The sequence below is a fragment of the Prunus persica genome, chromosome G7, assembly GCF_000346465.2.
Source record: "Prunus persica cultivar Lovell chromosome G7, Prunus_persica_NCBIv2, whole genome shotgun sequence".
NCBI classification, from domain to species: domain Eukaryota; kingdom Viridiplantae; phylum Streptophyta; class Magnoliopsida; order Rosales; family Rosaceae; genus Prunus; species Prunus persica.
The window spans coordinates 18,749,709-18,773,367 of record NC_034015.1 but is presented as its reverse complement, the minus strand read 5'-3'; the positions used below and the strand labels follow the sequence as shown (position 1 = coordinate 18,773,367).

Genomic DNA, 23,659 nt, shown 5'->3' with positions numbered 1-23,659 from the left:
TAGGTTAATTAAATGTTCTGTTTTTCACTTGCGAATTGTATTTTTTTAGCTTCTATCTCTGCTTGCTAAGTACTGATGAAACTTTCCGTTATCTATTATTTTGTATTTTACTATTAATTTGTCTACACACTCAAAATACATTTATTTATTTTTTGTGGGTCTAGGCTTGTTCCTCACTCAAAATACAAATTTGGGCCTCAAGTAAACACATAACATTGCCGGACACAAAGTCAAAAGTTGTATCAGCATGTCCACGTATCCAGAATCACAGGATTATTATAATCCCAATAGTACTCTGTTCCTTTCTCCCCAAGAGATAAATTAATCAAAGGAACATAAACATCATTTGGCAACAAAAATGTCAACTAAACAATATAAAACAACCTTAGATTTGACAAGTTGTTTCCTTTACAAGATAAACGTTTGACTGGAAGCTCAAAATTCAAACATCTTCTACAAATAACGTTAAGGGAGCTCTCACTCTCCAGCAATATCTATATATATGCTCAAGTTTTGAGTTTGTGAACCATCATTCATATCTAGCACTCAAAGAATCTCTCAGTTTTTCAAGTATGGAAGAATATGTAGTATTCTTATGTTCTCTTGCACTGGTTCTGCTGTTGTATGGTGCTGCTAGAGTTTCCTACTCCATTTGGTGGAAACCCAAATGGCTTGAGAGGCAGTTGAAGCGCCAAGGGATTAGAGGCACCCCTTACAGGCCACTCATTGGAGACATGAAGGAGTTTGTGAAGCTCATAAAGGAAGCATGGTCTAAGCCTATGAGCCAAACTCACCAGGTTACGCCACGCGTTGACCCTTTCACCCTAACTAATATGCAGAAATATGGTAACCACCTTGTTAATTAGTTCTGCTTATGTTTTTGTCAGCTGATATTGTGTCTTTGTTCATATCTCTTAATTTCCCAATTTATTGATCACAGGGAAGATATCAATGTATTGGGTTGGGACAACACCAAGACTGATCATCATGGATACAGAGATGATGAAAGAAATCTTGTCTAACAAGCAAGGTCACTTCAATAAGCCACCCCTGAACCCTCTCATTCTCATACTGACCAAAGGACTTGCAAGTCTAGAGGGTGAGAAGTGGGCCAAACACAGAAGGATAATCAATCCTGCTTTCCACCTAGAAAGGCTACAGGTTCTATCTATTGCCTGACATCTCTTTCTGATTTTACAGATTCAATTCTTTTTCAGACTAAGTCATTTCTTCTGTTTTTTTTTTTTATTGTAGGAAATGGTACCAGTTTTTGCAGTTAGTTGTGGGGAAATGATAGAGCAGTGGAAGAGGATGGTTCCTCTTCAAGGAGCTTGGGAAATGGATATATGGCCTGAAATCCAGAAACTTAGTGCAGATGTTATTTCTCGAGCTGCATTCGGAAGCACCTATGAAGAAGGGAAGAGGGTCTTTGAGCTTCAGAAAGAGCTTCTTGTGCTAACATTTGAAGCAATGACTACCTTATACATTCCTGGTTTCAGGTGCATTTCCATTGCCTAATATTTCCCCGCATAGTATTTAATATCAGTTCTTGAGAAAATTAACATCTTAACCATTTAATACAGATTTGTTCCAACAAAAAAGAATCAAAGGAGAAAGAAATTGGCCAAAGATATCACATCAATGCTGCGAAACATAATCCAGAAGAAAATGAATGCAATAAGGGCCGGAGAATCCAGGGTTGATGACTTGCTGGGCATGCTCTTGCAGTCTAATAATCAGACGGACTTTTCAGAAACTGCAAGGAACACAAGAAGCAATGAGATGTTGACAATTGAAGAGGTGATAGAAGAGTGCAAGCAGTTCTACCTTGCTGGCCAAGAAACAACCTCAAGTTGGCTAACATGGACCATGATTGTTTTAGCCATGCACCCAGACTGGCAAGAAAAGGCAAGGCAAGAAGTCCTACAAGTTTGTGGGAAAAAAGAACCTAATTTTGAAGCTCTAGGCCACCTCAAGATTGTGAGTATTTCTCTTTGCAATCACATACAAGGGTGATTAACGCATCCTCTTTTCTCTTTACAATCACATACATGTATAAAATTCTCTTGCAGGTAACCATGATACTTAATGAAGTTCTCAGGTTGTATCCACCGGCGATTGCTCAGTATCAACATGCTTACAAGGAAACCAAAATAGGGGACATCATTGCTCCAGCAGGAGTTGATATTACTCTGCCAACACTACTCATTCACCATGATCCGGAGCTTTGGGGTGCTGATGCAGGGGAATTCAAACCAGAGAGATTTTCCGCAGGAGTTTTAAAGGCATCGAAGGATCAGCAAGCATTTTTTCCATTTGGCTGGGGTCCAAGGACCTGCATAGGCCAAAACTTTGCCATGATAGAAGCAAAACTTGCTTTGGCTATGGTTCTGCAACATTTCTCATTCGAGCTCTCACCTTCTTACACTCATGCTCCTTATACTGTTACCATTCTTCAACCACAGCATGGAGCTCAAATTATGTTACACCAACTCTAGGTTGGACAAGCCTGCCATGTCTAAATTTCACTTCCAATAATGTGATATTAAAAATGTGTGCCTGTTATATTTCCCATAATGTGTTTTGTTCATAATGAAGAAGTCGAGATTTTGCGTTTGCTCATTAAGTTCAGTGTCTTCTGAAAGTGGCAACAACCGTTCAAGAGCCAATTCACCTCCTAAGGATGGTTTGTTACAATAATTTTATAAAGCAAATACATTCAACTTAGGAGAATTGACAAATGTCTCGAACAGAGAGCAGAGCATATATACTTAAATGGTAGGATATGACTTTTATTTCAATGCCATTAGACACAGACGATTAGTTGCAATAGGTTCATTTGAAATGAGTATAAAACAATCCACTGTTCTGCATATTATGGTGGCTGCTGGTATACTGGAAAAAATTCCTAACTAGTCTTGCTATTGGAACTTGTCAACTATTTTCTCTGATAGTTTCTAACAAAGATAATTTCCCTCTCAAAGGTATATAGACCTAGGAACCAAAATTGTATTGCAAATGAGGAAAAACTATCATAAACCATCTATACTTGCTAAAATGGAGTCTACATCTGGGGTTATTATGGCTCGCTTGTTCAGCTCCCCGATAATGCCACAGCCTTTCTCTGCTTTATTAACAACCACAACATCCTGGGCGAAATCGCAATTCATTCCTGGGGAGACCTGCAACAATTCAAAAGGTAAGAAGGAAGTATAAGATTATTATACACGTGCACAAAAATATTTTCTTGAGTAATTAATTGCAACATAAAAGTTAACTGGAGTTTGTTAAAATGTGCAAAAATATAAGATTATTTCATGCATGTATAATAGCATGGACAGTTAAGTGGGGCAACAGAAGGCATTCCATTTTTCATCTTTATTATGAAATTGTACTCACATCAAAAAGGCTATCTCCTATCTTCATCTTGACAGCACCACTCCTGTACACCAGCATCTTACCCATGAAGCCAGCGGGTAACTCGGACAAAGAACAAGGCTTCTGCATATTGCGTGCACCTCCAGGTGGCCCTGAGCTTTTTGTTACCTCTTGACTATCTGCTGTAGCTGATCGTTTTATTGTAGGCATATTTGGCGGTAACTGAAGAAAGAACATACTTGTTGCTTTATTTTCCTCCTGCCAACAAATTATCAAAAGTAAATCAAAGGATTTAAGCATGTAATGTTAGAATTTCAATTGTGGGATTACTAACCAATAGCCCAAGATCATTTGCTGGTGTTGTTGAATTTTCATCATAAGTTGATTCCTCTGAACCCTCCCCAAATTCTTCCTCATTACGAATCTCTGCAAGTGGTATAGGTAGAACATTAGGTGCATTTATTGTAACACAAGTCGAATTTCACCTTGACAGTAGATGAAACAGAAATGATCAGATGGAAAACAAAACAAAACCAAAAAAAAAGAAGAACGACTCAAACCACCTGTAAATGCGTATACTATTAGGTAAAAGGCAATGACTAGACAACCTATAATGTGCCATGTTGCATCATTGATAATCCTATGCTTTTCTCAAAACATACCAGGATTTCCAGAATATGGCGGTCTCAGAGGAAGAGTTACAGGGTAATAACTGTATTGATCCTGCAACAACATCCAAAATAAAAATAACTAAAGTCATACACACACACACAGACGTTCACAGAAAAAGCAGAAACCAGAAACCAATAATGCATAGTCAAGTTGGCTTGTATATTTTGAATCATAATGTAACCTACCCATGGTGAACTGTATTCTTTCTCCTCTTTCACGCCTGAGGCACCAGCTGCAGAAACACCATCCAAGGTGATGTACTAGAAGCATCTCATTAGCAGCTAAACAAAAAGAGTACATTGAAGGAGACTATACCATTGGTGGCTGAACTAGCGCTCCCACCTTTGGGAGCACCATATGATTTCATGGTTGTTGATGCACCACCATAACCAAATACAATTTGCGTAGGCACCACTGCAAATTTCAAAAAATAAATGACAGAGAATTCTAATCCCAACAAATTGTACGGAAATATTATCTTATTCAGAGAATACATATCATGACATGCAAATTTCCTCTACTTAAGCCAAGTTCAACCTACTCCCACAAAATATCCACAAGATACAAATTTTATAGCATATTTTCCATTGGATCACAACTCCACTACATATTATTTGACTATTTTATTTGATTTGAACTTTATTGAGTTAATTGCAGGTGTAAGATGCCGAAATAAAAGTGAAGAATTACATATGTTGTGTTATACACTTGTTATTGAGTAAACTGAAAATGAAAAAAACAAGTGTGCATTGATATCAGGCTTATTTAAACCCGAAGAGCCTTACCTTTCTTTTCAACTTTGAGCCTCGCCCTTGATGATTGTTCCTATAAGAAAAGAGCACCCAAAAAAAAAAAAAAAACATACATAAACACACAAACAAAACAGAACATGAGATATGGGGATCAGAAACGAAATTGAAACCATGACATCCATATCAATGAAAAACACAGTTACATTGAAGCGTTTCAGCAATTCCTTAGCCTTTTCAGCATCAGACTCCTCCGCCCCATGGTCCACTTCGCTATAGAGAGATTAAGAATAACAGAAGTTAAGAAACAGATTAAACCAGAAAAGGGTACAACTTTCAAGTTTAACAAAAAGTGACAAATACGTTTTGACTTCAGGCTTTGGCACTCTGCGGGGAGCTTTTGGTATGAATCTCATCTGCAGCAGAGCAAAGAAAATCAGAAGAAAACAAAAGTAAAACTATTGAAGAATTTAAAAGAAAAACAAAGGACATTAATTCAACAAAAGCAGGGTATCAAACAAACCTTCCTGGGAGCTCGTTCTGGCTCCATTGGAGATTAAATGACAATCTGCAGGAAACAAAAAAATAAAATTAAGGACAACAAATTCATCAGCCCATGTATAACAAATGCAAAAACCAGATTTTGGTCAAGTGGGTTCGTGCCAAGGCTGTTGCTTGGCCTCTTCTATGCATAATGATGATGATGATGATGATGATAATGATGATGATGATGATGATGATAATGATGATGATGATGGAGGCTAACCTGTAATGAAAGAGAATGAAGCAGAGTGATGACTGTGGGAGAGGCAGAGAGGGTGGCTAACGCTAATCAAACCAAACCAAACCCCTCTCTCGCTTTCAACAAATCCAGCTTTTATAGCGCGCCGCTTAGGCCCTAAGCTGTGCTTCTGTGTGCCTTCACGTGGACGTGCGCCCCTTTATACTCGCACACCATCTTTCAGTACGTGCAAAAAGCAAAGGGTTGTCTCGGCTTTTTAGTTCTTTGCTGACTCCCATGGGTTTGGAGAAAAAAAAAAAAAAAAAAAAAGTGGCAAGGCCCACTTCGAGAAACTTAGGCCTGCTGCCTTATTTGTTTCTGAGTTTTTTTCTTCATTTTTCTCTTATCAAATTTGATTCTTGAATTCTATTTTTGTCATATTTTCTTTCTAAACTTGGGCAAATGCTATGCGCAACTCCTAATCTTTATTTGATTTTTGCATGTGTATGTATGTCTACCTGTTATTTCAAGATGTTTATCAAAATAGCAAATCTTTATTCTTTAAAAAATCTCTCTGATACGTTTATACTAGTTGTCAGAGAAATAAGAACTAAGTTGTGGACATTCGCCCTCTTCAATGGGATGTGGAAAACACGAAATAAATGGAGAAGCAGCTTTACTCGAAAGCATAAGTTAACAATGTGATGTACAAAGGGTAATGAAGAAGTCTATTTTTCCATTTAAAGAACCCAACCCTTTACTTTCTTGTCTTCCATGAACAATCAAACCTGTGTACAGACCCTCGTTCCTCCCTCATTTTCTTCTATCCAAACAGAGGGAGTGTGAGTCCCAAAGAAACTGGGATTGAAGTTATCCATTCATAAAACCAGTTGACAAGTGACAAACAACAAATTCTTCTTATTCAGTTCCTAGTTTCTTGCTTGCACTGCCTGCACTGTTGCAATTAGTTGAGCCATAACAGTAGCATACTGGACAGCAGTATGTTGTGAAGTATACTGGTCTGCAAGGCCATACTCAGCAAAGTTTGGTTCCATGTGCATAAAGTGCCCTGGTAATGATCTCTTTGACAAAGCCTGTTGCCATATATCCATAAAGTCTTCCATGACTTGCCTCGCTTTTTCCATCGAAGAAATGGGAAGGTACTCCACCTGTACAACACAAGCAACTTCAATTAAAAGGATCCAAGACGATGACAGCATGAAAATATTTCCCATATTAACATCTAGCAAATATGAAATAGATGTTGGATAAAATATCAGTCATTTTAGCACACAAATAGTCAAGGGTACTTGGGGAAACAAGGGGAAAAAAGACCATATAAGGACCAACAATCTGAAGACTAGCAAATTCATACACTGCTAAATATTTCATAGAGCACAATCACAATCCTATGCTAAAGCACTGATCTGAAACCAAATACATTTGTAGTTAAAAAAATTTGCCTTTTCTTAGAAATTAATCAAAGTCAACAGGGAGATTCAGAAATCAATCTAAGCCAATATATAAATTGCATGCCGAACATAATCATCATGAAACCAACATCATATATTAACGAGAGCTTGGAATTCACATTGTTCGGCAAATAGTAATCCAGCCTGTATTCCAATCTTGTGAGAAAACTCTTATCAAGGTAGCTAAACAGGTAAACTACTTCCATCATGCATTACTATAAAGTGCTCCAAAACACATTTGGGGGATGCACACTTTTCATAGGTTAATTTTACTGTGATATAGCTCTCTCCTTTAGGCATATTAATCCCATGCTTTTGTGGTAAATAGAGTCAAAGTTAGACACCAACACACTCAAATGAAACCGAAAGGCACTTTCTCAATGGCAAACTGCCCAAAAAATAAAATAAAAGCCTTATCAATCTCAGATATTACAAAATGCATATTTACTTCTCCAATAGTAAAAAATTTGCCAAATATAGAAAAGGAAAATCCCATAAAAAAGTATTCAAATCTCCAACAAATTTCAAGCTTAGAGGTACCTCCATAACTATTCCTCTCAAATTTTCAGAATGAGTAGGAAGAACTTTCCCCACTCTTAATTGGAAGTCCCCAAGTTGATATTGAAATCCCTACAACACCAACATAGAATCATATTAATACCATTTTCTCTGTTTGGACCTCAAATTATCAGGATATTAAACATCCTAATTAGACTAATTGAGAGAGGAAGGGGACCTCAAAATTAAGAGAGACCCTCGATTTGTAAGACTGTAATTTCTCCATAATCATCTGAATAGATGAATCAGCCTCAAGAACTATGCGCTGCAATCGGATTATCAGGTAGTACTTGTTCGGTTGTTCCGGCAGCGCAATCCCCAGAAAATCACGCGGGAAGTCCCCTGCTAAAGCCTGCTCTGATGTACATATATGTACATATATATCAAAATCCAACTTCATAACAATTGACAAAACCCATAATACAAAATTGAGAAAAACAAAATTGAAAACACGAAAGATGAGAAATTTACCTCGAATCATGGGTTTGTAGAAGGTGATAGTGGCTTTCCACCTGCCTTCCTTAACGCCATTGATGCTCTCAACGCACTGCGTTACTTCGTTGATGATTTGGCTGTTTACTGTCGTCCCTGCATTGGGCTGCCAATGCAAAACCCTAAAATTGCACCCAAAAGAAAATCAAACACAAAACTTACTATACATAATACTCCGAACCTAAGAATAGGGTTTTCAATCTTTACCATTTCAGTGGCATTGTCTCAGATTCCAACCGTTCTGCTTAGGGCTTTATAGTCGCCGTGAGCCGCTGACGAAGATGAAGCCTTAGAGAGAGAGAAGAGAGAGAGGAGAGAGAGAGCTGAGTAAATTGGTCTTTTTCTTTTTTTGGGTTTCCCAAAAGGACTAGGTTTTAGCGCGAGGCGGTTTAAAAAAAGAAAAAAGAAGTCTATTTCTTTCGGTTGTATTTTAAAACAGAGAGCTTGGTATAGTATGAGAAACACCATAAAGAAGACAGTGACTGTGTGAGCGGTTTTCATCTTCTCACAGCACAACCTTCGAAGTTCAAACGCGAAGAAAAGTTGCGTTCTTTGCGTCTAATTGGTGGCCGTTCTCGCCCTCCGGCCAGTTCACCGAAGACGAGTTGAGAGAGATAGACAGAGAGTTAGGGTTTCGTTTGGATAAACTGTCATTTATTTTTTTTATTTTTGGGCTTTTGGGTGATTGGGGGAATCAATGGCGTGCGTGTACATACCGGTTCAGAATTCAGAGGAGGAAGTGAGGGTGGTTCTGGATCAACTCCCAAGGGAAGCTACTGATATCATCGACATTCTCAAAGCCGAGCAAGCCTCTCTCGATCTCTGGCTCATTATCGCGGTTCGTCTTTTTTGCATTTTAGTTTTTGATTTAAATGCCTTTTCTGTTAGAGGATATGCTTAATGTTTTGTTCATGGCATGATTGTTTGAGTTGCTGAACAATTACGTTTCAATTTTTACGCTAATGCAAGATAATGGTGAATTTTGTATTTATTTTTCTAATACAAAACGATGAATATGCGGTTTACTTTTTAACTGGGAATGCTGCAGAGAGAGTATTTCAAACAAGGAAAACTTGAGCAGTTCCGCCAGATTTTGGAGGAAGGGTCTGGCTCTGGTAATCATTCTTTCCCGGCACTTGCAATATCCGAAATTGTTTTATTTGTTAATTTTTGTTTCGTACTTGCTATAGGTGCTTAATGTCTATCGAATTGTGTTTAAATTGTGGAGTAATGTTGGCTATTATTATTTTTTCTTGGTGCAGAGATTGATGAGTATTATGCTGATGTTCGATATGAGAGGATTGCGATCTTGAATGCTTTAGGGGCCTACTACACCTACCTCGGAAAAATTGAGACCAAACAGAGAGAAAAGGAGGAGCATTTCATTCTAGCTACACAATTTTACAACAAAGCATCTAGAATCGACATTCATGAGCCTTCTACTTGGGTTGGGAAAGGTGTGGATACCCCAGAGCCTCTTTGTCCAAAGAAATTTTGTGTATCCTTCTGTCTGTATGGCACATAAAGTTTCTTTGTGTTTGCAATTTATGTTCTGAAACTTGCTGGTTTTGGTCTATAATACATCTACGGCTTACTCGTACTATTATGTGTCTAAATTCTCAATGAGTGTCACAGAAGGATCTATATTGTGAGATAATGTAGGGGCAACCTTTTTGCTGCTGTTATATGATGCATCCTATGATACTTGAAATTTTATTACCTGTCTTTCAGGTCAGCTCTTATTGGCTAAAGGTGAAGTTGATCAAGCATTTTCTGCATTCAAGATTGTATTAGATGGAGACCGGGACAACGTTCCTGCCCTTTTGGGTCAGGTATATACATTGAATTTCTCTGCTTAGCAAAATAATTATGCTTCCCATTTTCAAAGATCGCATGGATAAAGATGTGATGAATATATCAGCATATGATAAGGAAAATAGAAGATATAGTTAGTTTTTTAGTTATTGCTCTTCCTCGTCTTGGCTTTATCAGTATATCATATATTGAACACTGTCTCTTTTACTTTCAATAATTCTTTCTAAAGCGTGTTGATTATGGGTGTAAATTTTTAACATGTGAGGTACTTGGCTAGCTGTGAATCCATGATCTATGAGCATGGCCCTGTGGCCAGAAAATTGGCAATGGTACATGGGAGTGACTATTTTAGTGTTAGATAGCAGCTAACGGAATAGAATTTAAATTAAGACCAAGGGGGAACTCATTTGAAATATAACAGAGCTGGTTGTCCCAGAGAGAGAGCAAGAGAGACCAAATTGGGTTGGGCTTGGTTAGTGTAGATATGCTTCATTTGTTGTAAACACATTGCCCCTGTTATTTGCAGGCATGCGTTGAGTTCAACCGTGGGCATTACTCGGATTCATTGGAGCTGTACAAGGTTTGTATTTTTCATCCCATTGTTTGCTAATGGGAAGAACACAAGAATGTATATGGTCTGAACCTCTAGAATTGGTTATTTGTATTTGAATTGGTTGGGGTTATGGGTCTGCAGTGTAGAAATTTGGTAATTTTGTGAAGATATTTCTTTTACGAACGCTAATTGTTGATTTAACTTGTCTTTTGTGAAATTTGATAAAGAGGGCCCTGCAAGTACATCCCGATTGTCCTGCGGCTGTAAGACTTGGCATAGGTCTCTGTCGTTACAAAATGGGTCAATTTGAAAAAGCTCGGCAGGCCTTTCAACGGGTTTTACAGGCAAGCGATATCAGTGAATGAATGATGCATTAATATAAGGTGAAGGTGTTAAATGCCGCAGTTTCTAACAAAATGAATTTATACTTGCAGCTAGATCCAGAAAATGTTGAGGCTCTTGTTGCACTTGCGATTATGGATTTGCATGCAAATACAGGTACAACCATACAAGTCAGCATTTCTATATGTTGCACTTGTGTTTAGTTTGATAGTTATTATTTGTCCATACTTCTCTCCTTCGAGCAGTCTAATATTCAGGATATATTGTACTTGACAGCTGCTGGAATAAGGAGAGGAATGGAAAAAATGCAGAGAGCTTTTGAGATATACCCTTATTGCGCAATGGCCTTGAATTATTTGGCAAACCATTTTTTCTACACTGGTCAGCACTTTCTAGTTGAGCAACTAACTGAAACTGCACTTGCTGTCACCAACCATGGACCGACAAAGTCACATTCCTACTACAATTTGGCACGATCTTACCATAGCAAGGTTAGTAAAATATTATGCATGATATTATTATTATTTTGTTTATGAAGAGGTCATGCTTTTCTTGTTATCATTAAGGGGTTCTTTACATTTTTTGTATTGTGTTGATTGGAAATTTTGAGGCGGAGGAAGTTGTGTTCCGTACAATCACATGCTTTCTGGCGACTTCTGTGTGTGTGTGTGTTTAAATGTGGTTGATCATCCATTAGTGATTTATCTTAGGCAGCATTTAGCTCCACATGCTACTCGACCAGCTATTGTGGTTCCTAGCTAAACAAATGCATAAGGTGGCCCTATAATGAAATTGTCATCAATACTGTTACTAACTTACTGCTGGCAACGAACACTTTCAAATAAGTGAAGATAAATTATTAGCAAGTCTTGTGGCCTCATTTGATTTGATGACATCAAGTTTATACATTTCAGTCATGCATACATTGGATCACAAATGTTACAAACGTTTATTTTCACTGGATTTCAGGGGGACTATGATAAGGCTGGAGTGTACTACATGGCATCTGTCAAGGAAATCAGTAAACCCCTTGAGTTCGTATTTCCTTATTATGGTCAGTTACCATCAATCATTACAATCTTCTGTGCTTATACTTTGCCTGAGTATGATGTTTTGGCATAGTATTAGTAATGATTATAATGTAATATATCTTCTGCAAGACTTTAACATAATTTCTCTTTTTAAGTCCACATCTTTTGTTTTCATTTTCCTTGGCATGCATACTTCAACTAGGTCTGTTAATAAGACATTTTTCGGTAGTATGCTGAAATCTGCACGGAGAAGCAGGTTTATATTGATGTAATATTGTTTGCATTCACCTAGTTCTGTGCATAATTTTTGGGCTCATGGTGACAGGTTTGGGACAGGTACAACTGAAGATGGGAGATCTTAGAAGTGCACTATCAAACTTTGAAAAGGTTTTGGAGGTGTACCCTGATAATTGTGACGCATTGAAAGTGAGTTGAAACGTGAAATGAAAGTATGTTGGCATCAATGATATATTTTTTCTGTTAGTTTGATTTACTTTGCTAATTTCCCTTTTCTCTAGGTCCTTGGGCACATATATTTTCAGCTTGGACAGACTGAGAAGGCCTTGGAATTTATGAGGAAGGCTACAAAAATTGACCCATGTGATTCCCAGGTTATCGATCCTCTTTATTATTCTTTGATGAGTTGTGTCCTTGTGGATTTTTTCCCCAGTGAGAATTGGTTTGTGTGAATTTGCTAACATAACCTATGCCCACAGTCCACGTGTCTGATATTTTCTTTCCTGTTTATTGGTGTGGCACTCTTACATTTGTGTCTCCGTTTATTAGAGGTTTGCTATGCCAATTGGTTAGGGGTTCTCCTTGTATATACTTTTTTCATCATTGTTTGTCTTTGTTGCTCTTCAGTCTTCACAAAGAAACACAGTAATAGTGTTGATAATGATGGTACATGTTTATTATAATGCTCACTGGAACCCTTGTGTGTAGCTGTATCCTCATGGGTTATCTAGCAACTGGCTGAGTCTCACATCCTGTGCCCATACTAAAACAGGATGTTTCTGTACATAGCCAAGATGATAATAGTTGTTTTTGGATGAATAGAGTTGAGGTGTTATGTGGTCATTTTGAAGATGCATCTTGAAATTTTAGTATGTATGGCGAGCCATATCCTAGCTCAAACTTTTATTTTAATTTTTTCTATCGGACTGCAATGCAGGCATTTCTTGACCTAGGAGAACTGTTGATTTCATCTGATGGTGGAGCGGCTCTGGATTGCCTAAAAACGGTATGGATTTCTTGTTATTCTGTCCTAAATAACAAGAATGATCATCCTTATATTAAATGGAGCTCTTTTTCTCCTTCATTGTTGGAATCTAGTAATTTCCTTTGAAGGTTTATTAAGCTGTCAATTATTACTTCAGGCACGTAATCTTTTGAAAAAGGAAGGTGAAGAAGTACCAATTGAAGTTCTTAACAATCTTGGGGTTCTTCATTTTGAGAGGGGTGAATTTGAGGTTTGTGCAGTTCTCCAAGGATATCTTTGATGCAATTAAAATTGTCTGTGTGGCAGATGCTAAGTATCAGCATCTACATTTTGCACTTTCATAAAATGTTGTGTAGGTTTGAGTAGTTTTAAGATTGCTTGTTTGTTTTCTACCCGGATAATTGTAATTGCTACACCAAGCAAACGTAGCTTGATATCTTTGTATATTCTTCTGTCTGTCAGCTTGCTCAGCAAACTTTCAGGGAGGCACTAGGTGATGGAATATGGCTTGCCTTCATTGATGGTAAAGAAAAACCCCCATCTATTGATGCTAATGCATCTATTTCACAATACAAGGACGTGCATATATTTCATCAACTTGAGAAAGAGGGGCACTTAGTCGAGTTACCCTGGAATAAAGTCACAACACTATTTAACCTGGCCAGATTACTCGAGCAGTTGCATAACATTGAAACTGCAAGTATATTGTACCGTCTCATTTTGTTTAAGGTACGTCTTTTCTATTTGTGCACGTGCATGAATATGCTTGTTTTATGTTGTAATAGCACTGGAGGAAAATTGTTTTACATGATTATATTCTTACATCCATCTGGTTGCTCTAATTAAAGTATAAAACTTGGTAAAAAAAAAATGTTGATACTTTTTGTCATTGGTGATGTGAACTTAAATTAGATTTTAGACCGTCTCAAAGAGAAGAATTTCCATGCAGATGCTGAATTAATTGGGCATGTTTACCAGTACCATGTTGTTATGAACATAGAACCTGGTCTTCAATTCTAAGTAATTGGGAATTTGGCACTTAGAAAAGACCACGATGCATCTCTTACTTCATGGTGCTAGTAATGGAATTTTTCATGCTCAAACAAAAAACCAAGGTTACCACAAAGTACTGATAAATAAATAAAGAAAAACACCTGCGGAGCTGACCTTTTGATGTGTCATGGTTCAATTTTTTTTCTTTCTTGGGTTGTTTAAACTCTGTTCTTCTTTGCAGTACCCAGACTATGTAGATGCTTATCTGAGACTGGCTGCCCTTGCGAAAGCTCGAAATAATTTTCAACTAAGCATTGAACTGGTTGTTATTATACCTTTAACTCCCTTTGTCCTAATACTCTCCCTCTATCTCTCTCACACACACATGCATGCGCACATTGTTCCAACATTGACTTGCTCTTTCTACAGGTTAATGATGCTCTGAAGGTGAATAACAAGTGCCCAAATGCACTATTAATGCTTGGTGACTTGGAATTGAAAAATGATGACTGGGTTAAGGCAAAAGAAACCTTTCGGGCTGCTAGTGAAGCAACCGAGGGGAAGGATTCCTATGCCACTCTTTCTCTGGTGTGTATTGTTTTAGTGTGCATGCTTCTCTCAATTCTTTTTAGATATATAATACATAAATGATGACTTTTGGTGTTCTTTAAAATTTATTTTAAAATTTATTTCATAATTGCATCTTCTATGCGTCAATGGGAAACACATTTGCCATTGTAGTTGTTACTTTAGTATTCTTTACATCTCATACACTTTTTTGTCACTCTCAAGGGCAACTGGAACTACTTTGCGGCAATTCGCAATGAGAAAAGAGCTCCTAAGTTGGAAGCTACGCATTTAGAAAAAGCCAAAGAACTCTACACTAAAGTATGTTTTTTTGTCTCTCTCTCTCTCTCTCTCTCTCTCTCTCTCTCTCTCTCTCTCCTTTTTGTTATTTGTGACATGTTTGATTAATTATTTCTATGACCTCTATGGCTTGAATGTAAATGCGCATTATTATTTTATCATTGGGGTGATTTTAGGTGTGGTCTGTGAACCATTTTTATTAGTTGACATTCCTAAAATCTTTCAATTTGTATTTTGTACTATTTGAATCTAGAGTTTGTCAACCATGGTAACAGAAATCCTGATATTTCATTTCTTTTCGGTTACAAAAACCTAATATTCGTTTTCTCATGCTTATAGGTCCTAGCCCAACATTCTGCTAATTTGTATGCTGCCAATGGTGCTGGAGTGGTCTTTGCAGAGAAGGGTCACTTTGATGTTTCAAAAGACATTTTTACGCAGGTGAGTTGTATGATCGATCTCTCGATATCTCTATACAGTACCTCATTTTAGTACATGAATGGTTTACTGTTTTCATTTGTACTATTGTAGGTTCAAGAAGCTGCCAGTGGGAACATTTTTGTTCAGATGCCAGATGTGTGGATAAACTTGGCACATGTTTATTTTGCTCAAGGCAATTTTGCATTGGCTGTGAAAATGGTGAATTCATCTCATCTCTGTTCTATGCTTCTTCTCTTTTTGCCAGATTCTTTTGATGGCGTATACATGTGCTGATGACTCTTGTTGTCTTGCAGTACCAAAATTGCTTGAGAAAGTTCTTTAATAACACAGACTCTCAGATTCTACTCTATTTGGCTCGTACCCACTATGAAGCTGAGCAGTGGCAAGACTGCAAAAAGAACTTACTGCGAGCCATTCATCTGGCACCTTCAAATTACACGCTGAGGTTTGATGCAGGTGTTGTAATGCAAAAGTTCTCAGCTTCAACCTTACAAAAGCCAAAGAAATCTGTTGATGAGGTTTGATGGAAAACCTTCTCAAAATTTCTTGCCTTACATTTGTTGTCACACTAAAAGCTTTTTGTGTGGTTCAATGTGGCTCAACCTTGGATATCATGATGTAGGATAAGAAGCAGGAAGAAGGATGGCTAGGAGATAATAGAATTTGATCATTTAGATTTGTCTTAGATTGATTTTTGCATATATGAGAACATTTTATGTACGGTTTTTTTTTATAAATAATAAAAAATATATTATTTTTAACACTAAATAATACAACAACAACAACAAAATCAACAATACCACCACCAATACTTTATCTGGTTTTCATTTTTATCTCATAGTCATAGTCATACCTGTTTTCATGTTTTTACCCTATTATGATTTATCTTGTTTAGAGAAATTGTCAACCCTGAATTAAGAATTTTGTGAGAGAAATTGCCAACCTGTGGCTGTCACGTTGCACAACTGTTCTTACAGCTTGTAGTATTATTGGACATCCCTTCCTGATACGCGGTGGCTGTTGAATGTAGTGTCTTTGTGATTATATGTAATGCTATTTCTTTGGAATTTGATTGGCCTGTATATTTATTGAATGCATGTTTAATTTGTGATTTCATTCTCTCTCTCTCTCTCTCTCTCTCTCTCTCTCTCTCTCTCATGAGCACATAAATTTCTGTTTGTATCAATGTTTTAGGTGCGGTCAACAGTTGCAGAGCTAGAAAATGCTGTTCGCTTATTTAGACAGTTGTCTGCTGCTTCCAGCCTTCACTTTCATGGGTTTGATGAGAAAAAAATTGACACCCATGTTGAGTATTGTAGTCACTTGCTTGAGGCTGCGAGAGTTCACTTTAAAGTAGCTGAGCATGAGGAGCAGAAGATTCGGCACAAACAAGAAGTTGCTCGTCAGATGGCATTGGCTGAGGAAGCCCGTCGTAAGGCTGAAGAACAGAGGAAATTTCAGGTTTGGTATTTGAAAGTTGCTTCATTCTGTGTACGACGATGGTTAATGTATTAATACTTTTGTATGAGTTTACATCATACATTTATTGATGCTTTTGTATAACAGTTGGAGAGAAGATTGCAAGAGGACGAACTGAAGCGAGTGAGACAACAGGAGGAACAGTTTGAGCGCGTCAAGGTAAAGATTGATAATTGAGTTGTCTATACTGATACTTCCCTCTTGGTTGCCCCTATTTGGAATGTGGCAGTTCTCTTTCAAGTCTTATATTACCAAGCTCGACTGTGAGCACCAGATCAAAGATTAGTTAGCTTGTATTATGAAAATCATCAAAGAACTATATCTTTGAATAATTCTGCTGTTCTAGAGAGATCTGTATAGATCTGAGAATGCTAATGTAGTATCCAAACAGGCCATTCTCATAGAAAATAGATGGATGCTGAAGGATACAGGAAGTGGATAGCTTTTATTTATTTATTTTACATCTAAACTTGGTTGAAGAATTTCATGTTTCTAATTGCCCCAAGCTTTTTGCATCTTCAGGAGCAATGGAAGAGCAGTACACCTGGTTCTAAGCGAAGGGAAAGATCAGAAATGGATGATGAGGAGGGCGGGAATGGTGAAAAGAGAAGGAGAAAAGGTGGAAAAAGGAGAAAGAAGGACAAATACTCAAGGTCGCGTTACGACACATTGGAAGCAGAAGCTGATATGATGGAAGATCAGGAAGAACTGGAAGATGAAGATGCCAACACGAATTACAGGGAGCCTACTGGTCAGATGAATGAGCAGGATGATGAAGAGAATGTTCAAGATCCTCTTGCAGCAGCTGGGCTTGAAGATTCTGATGCCGAGGATGAGGTGGTAAATTTTATACATTCTCATGTCTGAGTTCTAACCTGCTGAAAATTTCTTGCTGAAATGCATTGAGAGACTAAATGTTTCACTTCCTGCTGGCTGTAACATATTCATCTTATGTTCTAGGCTGCACCTTCAACAACCACAGTTCGACGAAGGCGGGCATGGTCAGAATCTGATGATGATGAGCAACAAGAGAGGCAGCCGGGGTCGAGTCCTGTAAGAGAAAATTCTGCAGAGTTACGGAGTGATGGAGAAGGCAGAGAAGGCGGTGATAAAGTGAATGGAGAGGCCGCTCTTGATGATGATGATGATTAAGATCCATCATCTTGAGCTCTACGGAATCAGGAGTAAATATGTCTTGCAATTTTGAACAAAAAATATATTTATATGAAGGCATGAGTTATTCACTGAGGATCACTGCATTGTTTATAGTTTCTGTTTGTGATCCCCAGAGTTCTGAGAATTCTTTTCATGTATTCTGTAACTTTAAAAAATAAATAGAGAAAAGAAAAAAATTCTAATAGAAGCTTCATTTCCTCATTTCTAGTGCTTAACCAACCCCCCACACCCCACCCCCCCCCCCCTCCCCCCCGCGGCCGCGATCATCTCATATGCATATGAATGTAAGATTTTGAGTGTTTTATTCTGTACTTCGAAAACCTGGGCTTGTCCGAATACATGTGCACCAGAATTGCACCACGGCATATTACCGGTGGGACTGAACCTCTAGTGATTAGATGATCTTATTTCTGGAGGGCATCTCATTGCGATTGACAGTCTTAGATAGATGCATGCATGGAGGTTGAACCATAGAATCACCACATGCGTCTGAGATGTGGCTATAAGCAAAAGAGTCTCAACATTTTCAGATGTTTGAGTTGAAAAATCTTAGTTACATCTAAAAGTTTTCCTTTCAAGATTTCTCCTTGAGTTGAAACGACAGTGCATAAGATGAAGCTTCTCCACTTTTGTTCTTTTTGAAACTGCGAGGTGTTAGAGACTTGAGAGTGCACATCAAGTTATCTGCCAACTGATATGAGTGTAGAAGTCCTTTTAAGTCTCTAAAGATGGTGAAATCTGCAGACTCTTCTTTCCTCTTTCTGGTCCAATCCAAGTATCCAACCACAGACCCACTCACCCAACAGAGGCCTCAGAACAATTCAGATTAGATTAGTGTTGCTGTTTCTGCTAAAGCTTCGCTGCCTCTCCCTTCTGCCTATTTTGGCTGCCTCATTTCTATATGACTAAACAACTTTCACGCCCATACACTCTCTTTCTTGTGGAGTGGGATCAGGACTGTTTCAGCAGTTTCAACTTTTAAGAACCCAGTTTACTCTAGTTCCAATAACATCAGAATATTTAATTCAAGGGTCTTTTTCCACCTTTTTCCCTTTTAAGTTGATTTTCAAGCTTTTCCCAAGAAAACAATAATAATTAAAACAAATAAACATATGCTACATCTGGTTACGTAGGAAAATACTTTTCTCCTTGCTATGTAAGTAGGAGCTCCTATATTCGTGCCAATAACAGTGTGACATGTGTAAGAGTTTTTTTTTGTATTTTTGATGAATTATTTTTCCATGTGTCAAACTCTAATTCACAAGAAGAAAGAGTATTTTTTTTTAAAAAAAACAGAAAATGAGGCAAGCAGTATCTGTTATATATATAAGACTGCAATGGGGTTATTACCAAAGAGTGAGTGCCAAAAAAAAAAAACAACAAAAAATATATTGTAGATTCATTTATTAGGCTTAACATGCTTGAGGATCCAACATAAATGTCCTATTTAATATATGGGTTGAAGAATTGGCAGCTAGCTCTTTTGTAGATATTGGGTGAATAAAACTTGCATGATCTAAGATTTGAAGCAGCAGAGTGGTTGGCATCTTTTCAAAGAAAACATGCGTGCGCCAATTTATGTTTGGTTCCTCAGCTTTGTAAACGGATTCTTATACAATTTTAAACACAGATTTATATCTGCATCTGCTACTGTCACTGCTTACTGCACGTGCATCTAATACCACTCTCTCTTTCTTTTCCTTCTTCTGAAATTTGTTTTTTTCTTCTTTTCTCTGGTTTCTTTTACTGTATGTATATATATTATATATATACAAAGTAAGTTGTTTTAACAGGGACCAAGAAAGAAGGGAAAAGCCATTTGATGAAGAGTCGTTTTCCCAGTATAGTGGCTGGTGGATATATTTATAAGGTGATCAATGCTTGCCCTGGTTTGAAGATTACAACTTACAAGGATGGTTTACTCTTTGCCAACATAACCTGGTGTAAGCTCAGATTCAGAACTGACAAAATATTTAGCAAATCCTGGGTCCATTGGGTCCCCTCAATTATGATTTCAAACAAACAAAACATCAAAATGGTAGCCTAAAAATAAAACAGGTTTGGCTGACTCATTTGGAACCTCTTATATGAAGTAGAGTAGGACATGAAACCAAGATGGCCAGAGACATAGGATCCTTCATTTAAAACACAATAATCTGATTCAACCACATTCAGCTAATAAAATAAAAGAAAATAGTCAATTTGTAATTAGACCTTACACACAAACACCCAAACACCAAAATTAAAGTGACGCACCAGGTAAGTACAGTTTTGGCCTTTGATTCAGAAACCAGTACTGGAGAGAGAGACTCAGTCATCTGCAAAACCAAACAAAATGAACTTAATAGACAAAGATCACAACTGGGTCTGAACAATCAAGAACAGTATAGCTAATTAACTCAAAACAAATGAATATTAATTGACAAACTGAAAATAAACAGTGTAAGTACCATTATGATTTCTTGAGCTGAAGATGGGGAAGTCATGAGTGGAGATTGAGAGCCTGGTGTTTGAAACTGATCCACTGTTTGATGATTTATCATCCAAGTCAAGCCATGAATCTTTGTCTTTCAGGGGCCACTCATCAAAGAAGCGATGAATGGTTTTCTGGGTTCCTTCATTTCTGTCCATTTTCATGTCACTACCCAAAGCATAGTAATTCTGCTGTTTAGGAGTGATATTGCTCTGAAGCTGCAAGTGAGAGTGTTCACTCTGTAAAGCAGAGCAGCTTCTCTGTTTTGAAGATGAAGAAGTGCAAGTACTCATTGTCAGTGGTGTGAACTGCCAAGAGTCATCCATAGATGAAGAGCCAGAGAAGTCTCTCACAGACCCCGAAGGTTCTGAGAAGAATGCATGCTCATCCACCTCCTCCTTCAGCCCATAAACATACCTATTTCTTCTCCCAGAATGACAAAAAACAAAACAAAATTTTAACCACGAACAGGTTAAATAATCAAAGAAATAACATAAAACACATTGAAAATAAGTACCATAACTTTATGAGTTGTTTCTAGACAAACCTGTATTCTGAGCTGGCTTGGGGATAAGAACCAGAGTCCAGAAGCAAGGAAGTATTTCTTTCTTGATGTGACAAACCAAATCCAGGAGGCCTTGAAGAAGATGTGTGATGATAGAGGAAAGGGTGATGATCAAGATTGGTATTGTAACTAGAGTGGTTGGGCTGAGCGTGGTGGGAGTCAGAGGACAGTGATGAGAGTGATGAAGAAAGGGAATGGAAGGTTGCGGTTGATGTAGAAGGGGGGTTGTTCTTGGAGGTGATTGATGAGATGGTTGTTGGTGTTGATGATGATGATGGGTTTGAGTTTGTTGTAATTGGTGTTTTGAAAACTTCCACAGGCTTTCTTGAACGGTTTTTGCCTCTGTGCATGTGTCTCTCACAGTATTTTGAATCAGCAAATGCCTCTTTTGAGCATCTCCATTTCTTCCCATCTGTTCTTCTGCACCTTCCTGGCTCTGGGTCTACTTTCCTCCCCAAACCCATCTGGAAACAGCTCCATCCAACTGCAAAATCCACACAAACATAACAAGGAACCTTCTTGTAAGCAAAACCCAAAATATTATTCATTCAAAAAGCTCTAAAGTTCCATTCTTAGCGCGCACACACATGAGAGAGAGAGAGAGAGAGAGAGAGAGAGAGAGAGAGAGAAGGGGGGAGGGGGGGTGGAAGGGGGGGGTGTTGTACTAGTTGGCTTACTATGCGGAGAGAGAGAGAGAAGGGGGGAGGGGGGGTGGAAGGGGGGGGTGTTGTACTAGTTGGCTTACTATGCGGAGGGTGGTGTGAGAAGAGCTTTGAAGGCAGAGGAGAGTCCAAGCAGCTTCTTTTGATGGAGAAGAGGAGATCAGGTGGGATGGAGATGCCTGAAACCATGTACTTGTAGATAAGAGCTTGGTGCTCAAGCTCTTGCCACTGAGACGGTGTAAAAGGAAACCTGGTTCTCCCACTCATTACTATTATTGAAGAGGCAGGGAAATTCCAAATCAGAAAGAAAGAGCAAGCAAGTTTCCTCCAAAGAACAAATTGGAAAGAAAAATATGAAACTTGGTTGTCTCAGACTTCACAGAGCAGTGAAAGAGAGAAAAGATGAGAGAAACAGGATGGGGTTGGGCTGCACTTGCATGATTCAATTTCAATATTATTAGTAAAGGGAGAGGGAGGGCCTTTGAGTTTGAGAGTAGAGCAGAGCAGAGAGAGTAGAGTAGGTATATTTATTTCAGGGACCATTTAGCTGCAGAATCTTCTGTACATGGATAAAACTAATGGTTCTGATTACAGTGCTGCATGCCATTGCCACCTCCTCTCTCTCTCTCTCCTCTGTGCTCATATTATGACTGCACCTCTGTTGCTTCTGGTTCTGCAGCTAAGCTTCTGCCTCTGTGGCAGCTCTTGTCTCTGACAACTCTACAGAAATCCATAAACTAAAGGGAAGTGAATAAAGAAGTTGTAAATGTTTAAAAAAAATTGAAAAACAAAAACAAAAAGGAAAAAAGATTATTTAATTATTCAGTGTTATTATGTCTGTCTGTCTGAGAGACTATAGAGTTGGTATCTGAAGCTAATGCCTGTGTGAGCAGAAGATTGTACGGTTTGAGCTTTTACTGCTACTAACTCTTTTACTTTTTCTGTTCCTTTACCTCAGACCCCAGTACCCCCCACTTACACTCTGGCCTTTTTTTCAATTTCGGAAATTTAGAAAACCAGTGATTCAGAGCAGGACCGCTTTTGGGTTCTGATCAAATACAGCAACCCTCACTGTACTTATTATTCTTATATATTTCTTATTGTTTGCTTGCTTTCTTTGTTTCAAATGCTCATGTGGTTGCTTTGTCTTCTTCTCTTTCTTCTTCTTCTTCAGACAAGTTTCTTTTTTTCCTGCATTATAAACTAGTGTGCAGATCTTAACCGTTGATTTGAACCTTATGATTAAGGGTCATTACTGATCCAAAGGACAGGAGTTTTCTTTTTTTCTCAGTTCACTTTAGCTTATAAAGTTATAAACTTTTATCAGAAGAACTCTAACCTTGTTGAGAACTTGAGAGCAATAAAATACATGAAACTTTTCACTCCAAGTCTTCAATAAATGGGTTTCCTTGGCCTGTGGCAGGAGGCAGGCCCATGATCATCAGTGGCTTGCAAGCATACAATACAAGTAAACTTTTTTTATTTTTAATCTTAAGTGGTTTGCAAGCATACAAGTGAAGTGACTGACCAACCAAGGGAACAAGTCAAAGTTCAAGACTTGTAAACAGAAGACACTGCTTCTCTGATTTAGATTACATCACAACTCAGACCAAAGTTGTAAACAAATAAGAGAAAAATATATTCTCTGCGTTTCCTTTTCCTCTTATAGTTATACTTTGACTTGGGGGTTTGAGAATAATAGAGACATATATATTGACTTTGAAAATAGAAGAAGGCCATCTTTGAATTGGCGGTGACCAAGACTTGCATTATTAGGACCCTCATAGTGATGATATAACTGAATTCAATGAAAGTGGTGGTGGTGCTGGGGTGTTAAAAGTAAAACAAAAAAACCAAAGTATTTAAGAGAGTTCCTAATGTTTGGTTGCATTTATTTGCCCCTGAAACTATTCTTGTATTGTACGTTCGGAAATTGCACAAGTAGGGTATTGTCTAGCACTGTTCTTGGATCACCTGGCAGGCTGAAACACATGCAAT

General features: G+C 38.0%; 5 protein-coding genes across 9 annotated transcripts; 2 read left to right on the top strand and 3 right to left on the bottom strand.

Moving 5' to 3' along the window:
• Window positions 549–2,626, top strand: LOC18771536 (cytochrome P450 72A15). Its single transcript, XM_020568771.1, has 5 exons — window positions 549–846; window positions 941–1,161; window positions 1,255–1,499; window positions 1,584–1,980; window positions 2,073–2,626. The coding sequence occupies exons 1-5, from the start codon at window positions 573–575 to the stop codon at window positions 2,496–2,498; spliced, it is 1,563 nt and encodes a 520-aa protein (XP_020424360.1). The 5' UTR covers window positions 549–572; the 3' UTR covers window positions 2,499–2,626.
• On the bottom strand, window positions 2,821–5,809 carry LOC18769605. The gene is made up of 11 exons (XM_007204462.2): window positions 5,566–5,809; window positions 5,323–5,367; window positions 5,163–5,215; window positions 5,006–5,072; window positions 4,836–4,875; window positions 4,366–4,464; window positions 4,236–4,282; window positions 4,041–4,101; window positions 3,713–3,804; window positions 3,400–3,636; window positions 2,821–3,182 (listed from the first exon to the last, which is right to left on the bottom strand). Exons 2-11 carry the CDS (start codon window positions 5,347–5,349, stop codon window positions 3,033–3,035), a joined length of 873 nt encoding a protein of 290 aa, XP_007204524.2. The 5' UTR covers window positions 5,350–5,367; window positions 5,566–5,809; the 3' UTR covers window positions 2,821–3,032.
• LOC18770929 (mediator of RNA polymerase II transcription subunit 20a) lies at window positions 6,180–8,394 on the bottom strand. 2 transcript variants are annotated; one of them, XM_007202485.2, is made up of 5 exons: window positions 8,250–8,394; window positions 8,022–8,164; window positions 7,729–7,907; window positions 7,533–7,622; window positions 6,180–6,689 (listed from the first exon to the last, which is right to left on the bottom strand). In XM_007202485.2, the coding sequence occupies exons 1-5, from the start codon at window positions 8,261–8,263 to the stop codon at window positions 6,450–6,452; spliced, it is 666 nt and encodes a 221-aa protein (XP_007202547.1). In that variant the 5' UTR covers window positions 8,264–8,394; the 3' UTR covers window positions 6,180–6,449. The 2 variants fall into 2 exon arrangements, with proteins under 2 accessions (XP_007202547.1, XP_020423928.1); XM_020568339.1 differs by lacking the exon at window positions 8,250–8,394 and having other exon boundaries at window positions 7,729–7,902; window positions 8,022–8,137.
• Window positions 8,421–18,162, top strand: LOC18771778 (protein CTR9 homolog). 2 transcript variants are annotated; one of them, XM_020568338.1, is made up of 24 exons: window positions 8,421–8,880; window positions 9,091–9,157; window positions 9,305–9,499; window positions 9,774–9,874; window positions 10,384–10,437; window positions 10,638–10,754; window positions 10,845–10,908; window positions 11,029–11,243; window positions 11,722–11,806; window positions 12,109–12,209; window positions 12,302–12,394; window positions 12,958–13,026; window positions 13,163–13,255; window positions 13,468–13,734; window positions 14,240–14,320; window positions 14,428–14,586; window positions 14,791–14,886; window positions 15,205–15,306; window positions 15,397–15,504; window positions 15,600–15,824; window positions 16,501–16,767; window positions 16,873–16,944; window positions 17,308–17,622; window positions 17,746–18,162. In XM_020568338.1, exons 1-24 carry the CDS (start codon window positions 8,740–8,742, stop codon window positions 17,935–17,937), a joined length of 3,279 nt encoding a protein of 1,092 aa, XP_020423927.1. In that variant the 5' UTR covers window positions 8,421–8,739; the 3' UTR covers window positions 17,938–18,162. The 2 variants fall into 2 exon arrangements, with proteins under 2 accessions (XP_020423927.1, XP_007203901.2); XM_007203839.2 differs by having other exon boundaries at window positions 8,473–8,880; window positions 17,308–17,625.
• On the bottom strand, window positions 20,078–22,651 carry LOC18771662 (growth-regulating factor 1). 3 transcript variants are annotated; one of them, XM_020567800.1, is made up of 4 exons: window positions 21,733–22,651; window positions 20,982–21,483; window positions 20,412–20,857; window positions 20,078–20,279 (listed from the first exon to the last, which is right to left on the bottom strand). In XM_020567800.1, exons 1-4 carry the CDS (start codon window positions 21,926–21,928, stop codon window positions 20,272–20,274), a joined length of 1,152 nt encoding a protein of 383 aa, XP_020423389.1. In that variant the 5' UTR covers window positions 21,929–22,651; the 3' UTR covers window positions 20,078–20,271. The 3 variants fall into 3 exon arrangements, with proteins under 3 accessions (XP_020423389.1, XP_020423390.1, XP_007204778.2); XM_020567801.1 differs by having other exon boundaries at window positions 20,412–20,851; XM_007204716.2 differs by having other exon boundaries at window positions 21,745–22,651.

Coding starts and splice junctions, on each gene's coding strand:
- LOC18771536 (XM_020568771.1), top strand. CDS start 573: ATGGAAGAATATGTAGTATTCTTATGTTCTCTTGCACTGGTTCTGCTG. Junction 847..940: donor AACTAATATGCAGAAATATG/GTAACCACCTTG, acceptor TATTGATCACAG/GGAAGATATCAATGTATTGG. Junction 1,981..2,072: donor CTCTAGGCCACCTCAAGATT/GTGAGTATTTCT, acceptor ATTCTCTTGCAG/GTAACCATGATACTTAATGA.
- LOC18769605 (XM_007204462.2), bottom strand. CDS start 5,349: ATGGAGCCAGAACGAGCTCCCAGGAAG. Junction 5,216..5,322: donor CAGAACGAGCTCCCAGGAAG/GTTTGTTTGATA, acceptor GCTCTGCTGCAG/ATGAGATTCATACCAAAAGC. Junction 4,465..4,835: donor GCTCAAAGTTGAAAAGAAAG/GTAAGGCTCTTC, acceptor TGAAATTTGCAG/TGGTGCCTACGCAAATTGTA.
- LOC18770929 (XM_007202485.2), bottom strand. Junction 7,908..8,021: donor CTACAAACCCATGATTCGAG/GTAAATTTCTCA, acceptor TATGTACATCAG/AGCAGGCTTTAGCAGGGGAC. Junction 7,623..7,728: donor GGGTCTCTCTTAATTTTGAG/GTCCCCTTCCTC, acceptor TTGGTGTTGTAG/GGATTTCAATATCAACTTGG.
- LOC18771778 (XM_007203839.2), top strand. CDS start 8,740: ATGGCGTGCGTGTACATACCGGTTCAGAATTCAGAGGAGGAAGTGAGG. Junction 9,500..9,773: donor TTCTACTTGGGTTGGGAAAG/GTGTGGATACCC, acceptor CCTGTCTTTCAG/GTCAGCTCTTATTGGCTAAA. Junction 14,587..14,790: donor CCTATGCCACTCTTTCTCTG/GTGTGTATTGTT, acceptor GTCACTCTCAAG/GGCAACTGGAACTACTTTGC.
- LOC18771662 (XM_020567800.1), bottom strand. CDS start 21,928: ATGAGTGGGAGAACCAGGTTTCCTTTTACACCGTCTCAGTGGCAAGAG. Junction 21,484..21,732: donor TCCGCATAGTAAGCCAACTA/GTACAACACCCC, acceptor TGGATTTTGCAG/TTGGATGGAGCTGTTTCCAG. Junction 20,858..20,981: donor CAAGCCAGCTCAGAATACAG/GTTTGTCTAGAA, acceptor TTCTGGGAGAAG/AAATAGGTATGTTTATGGGC.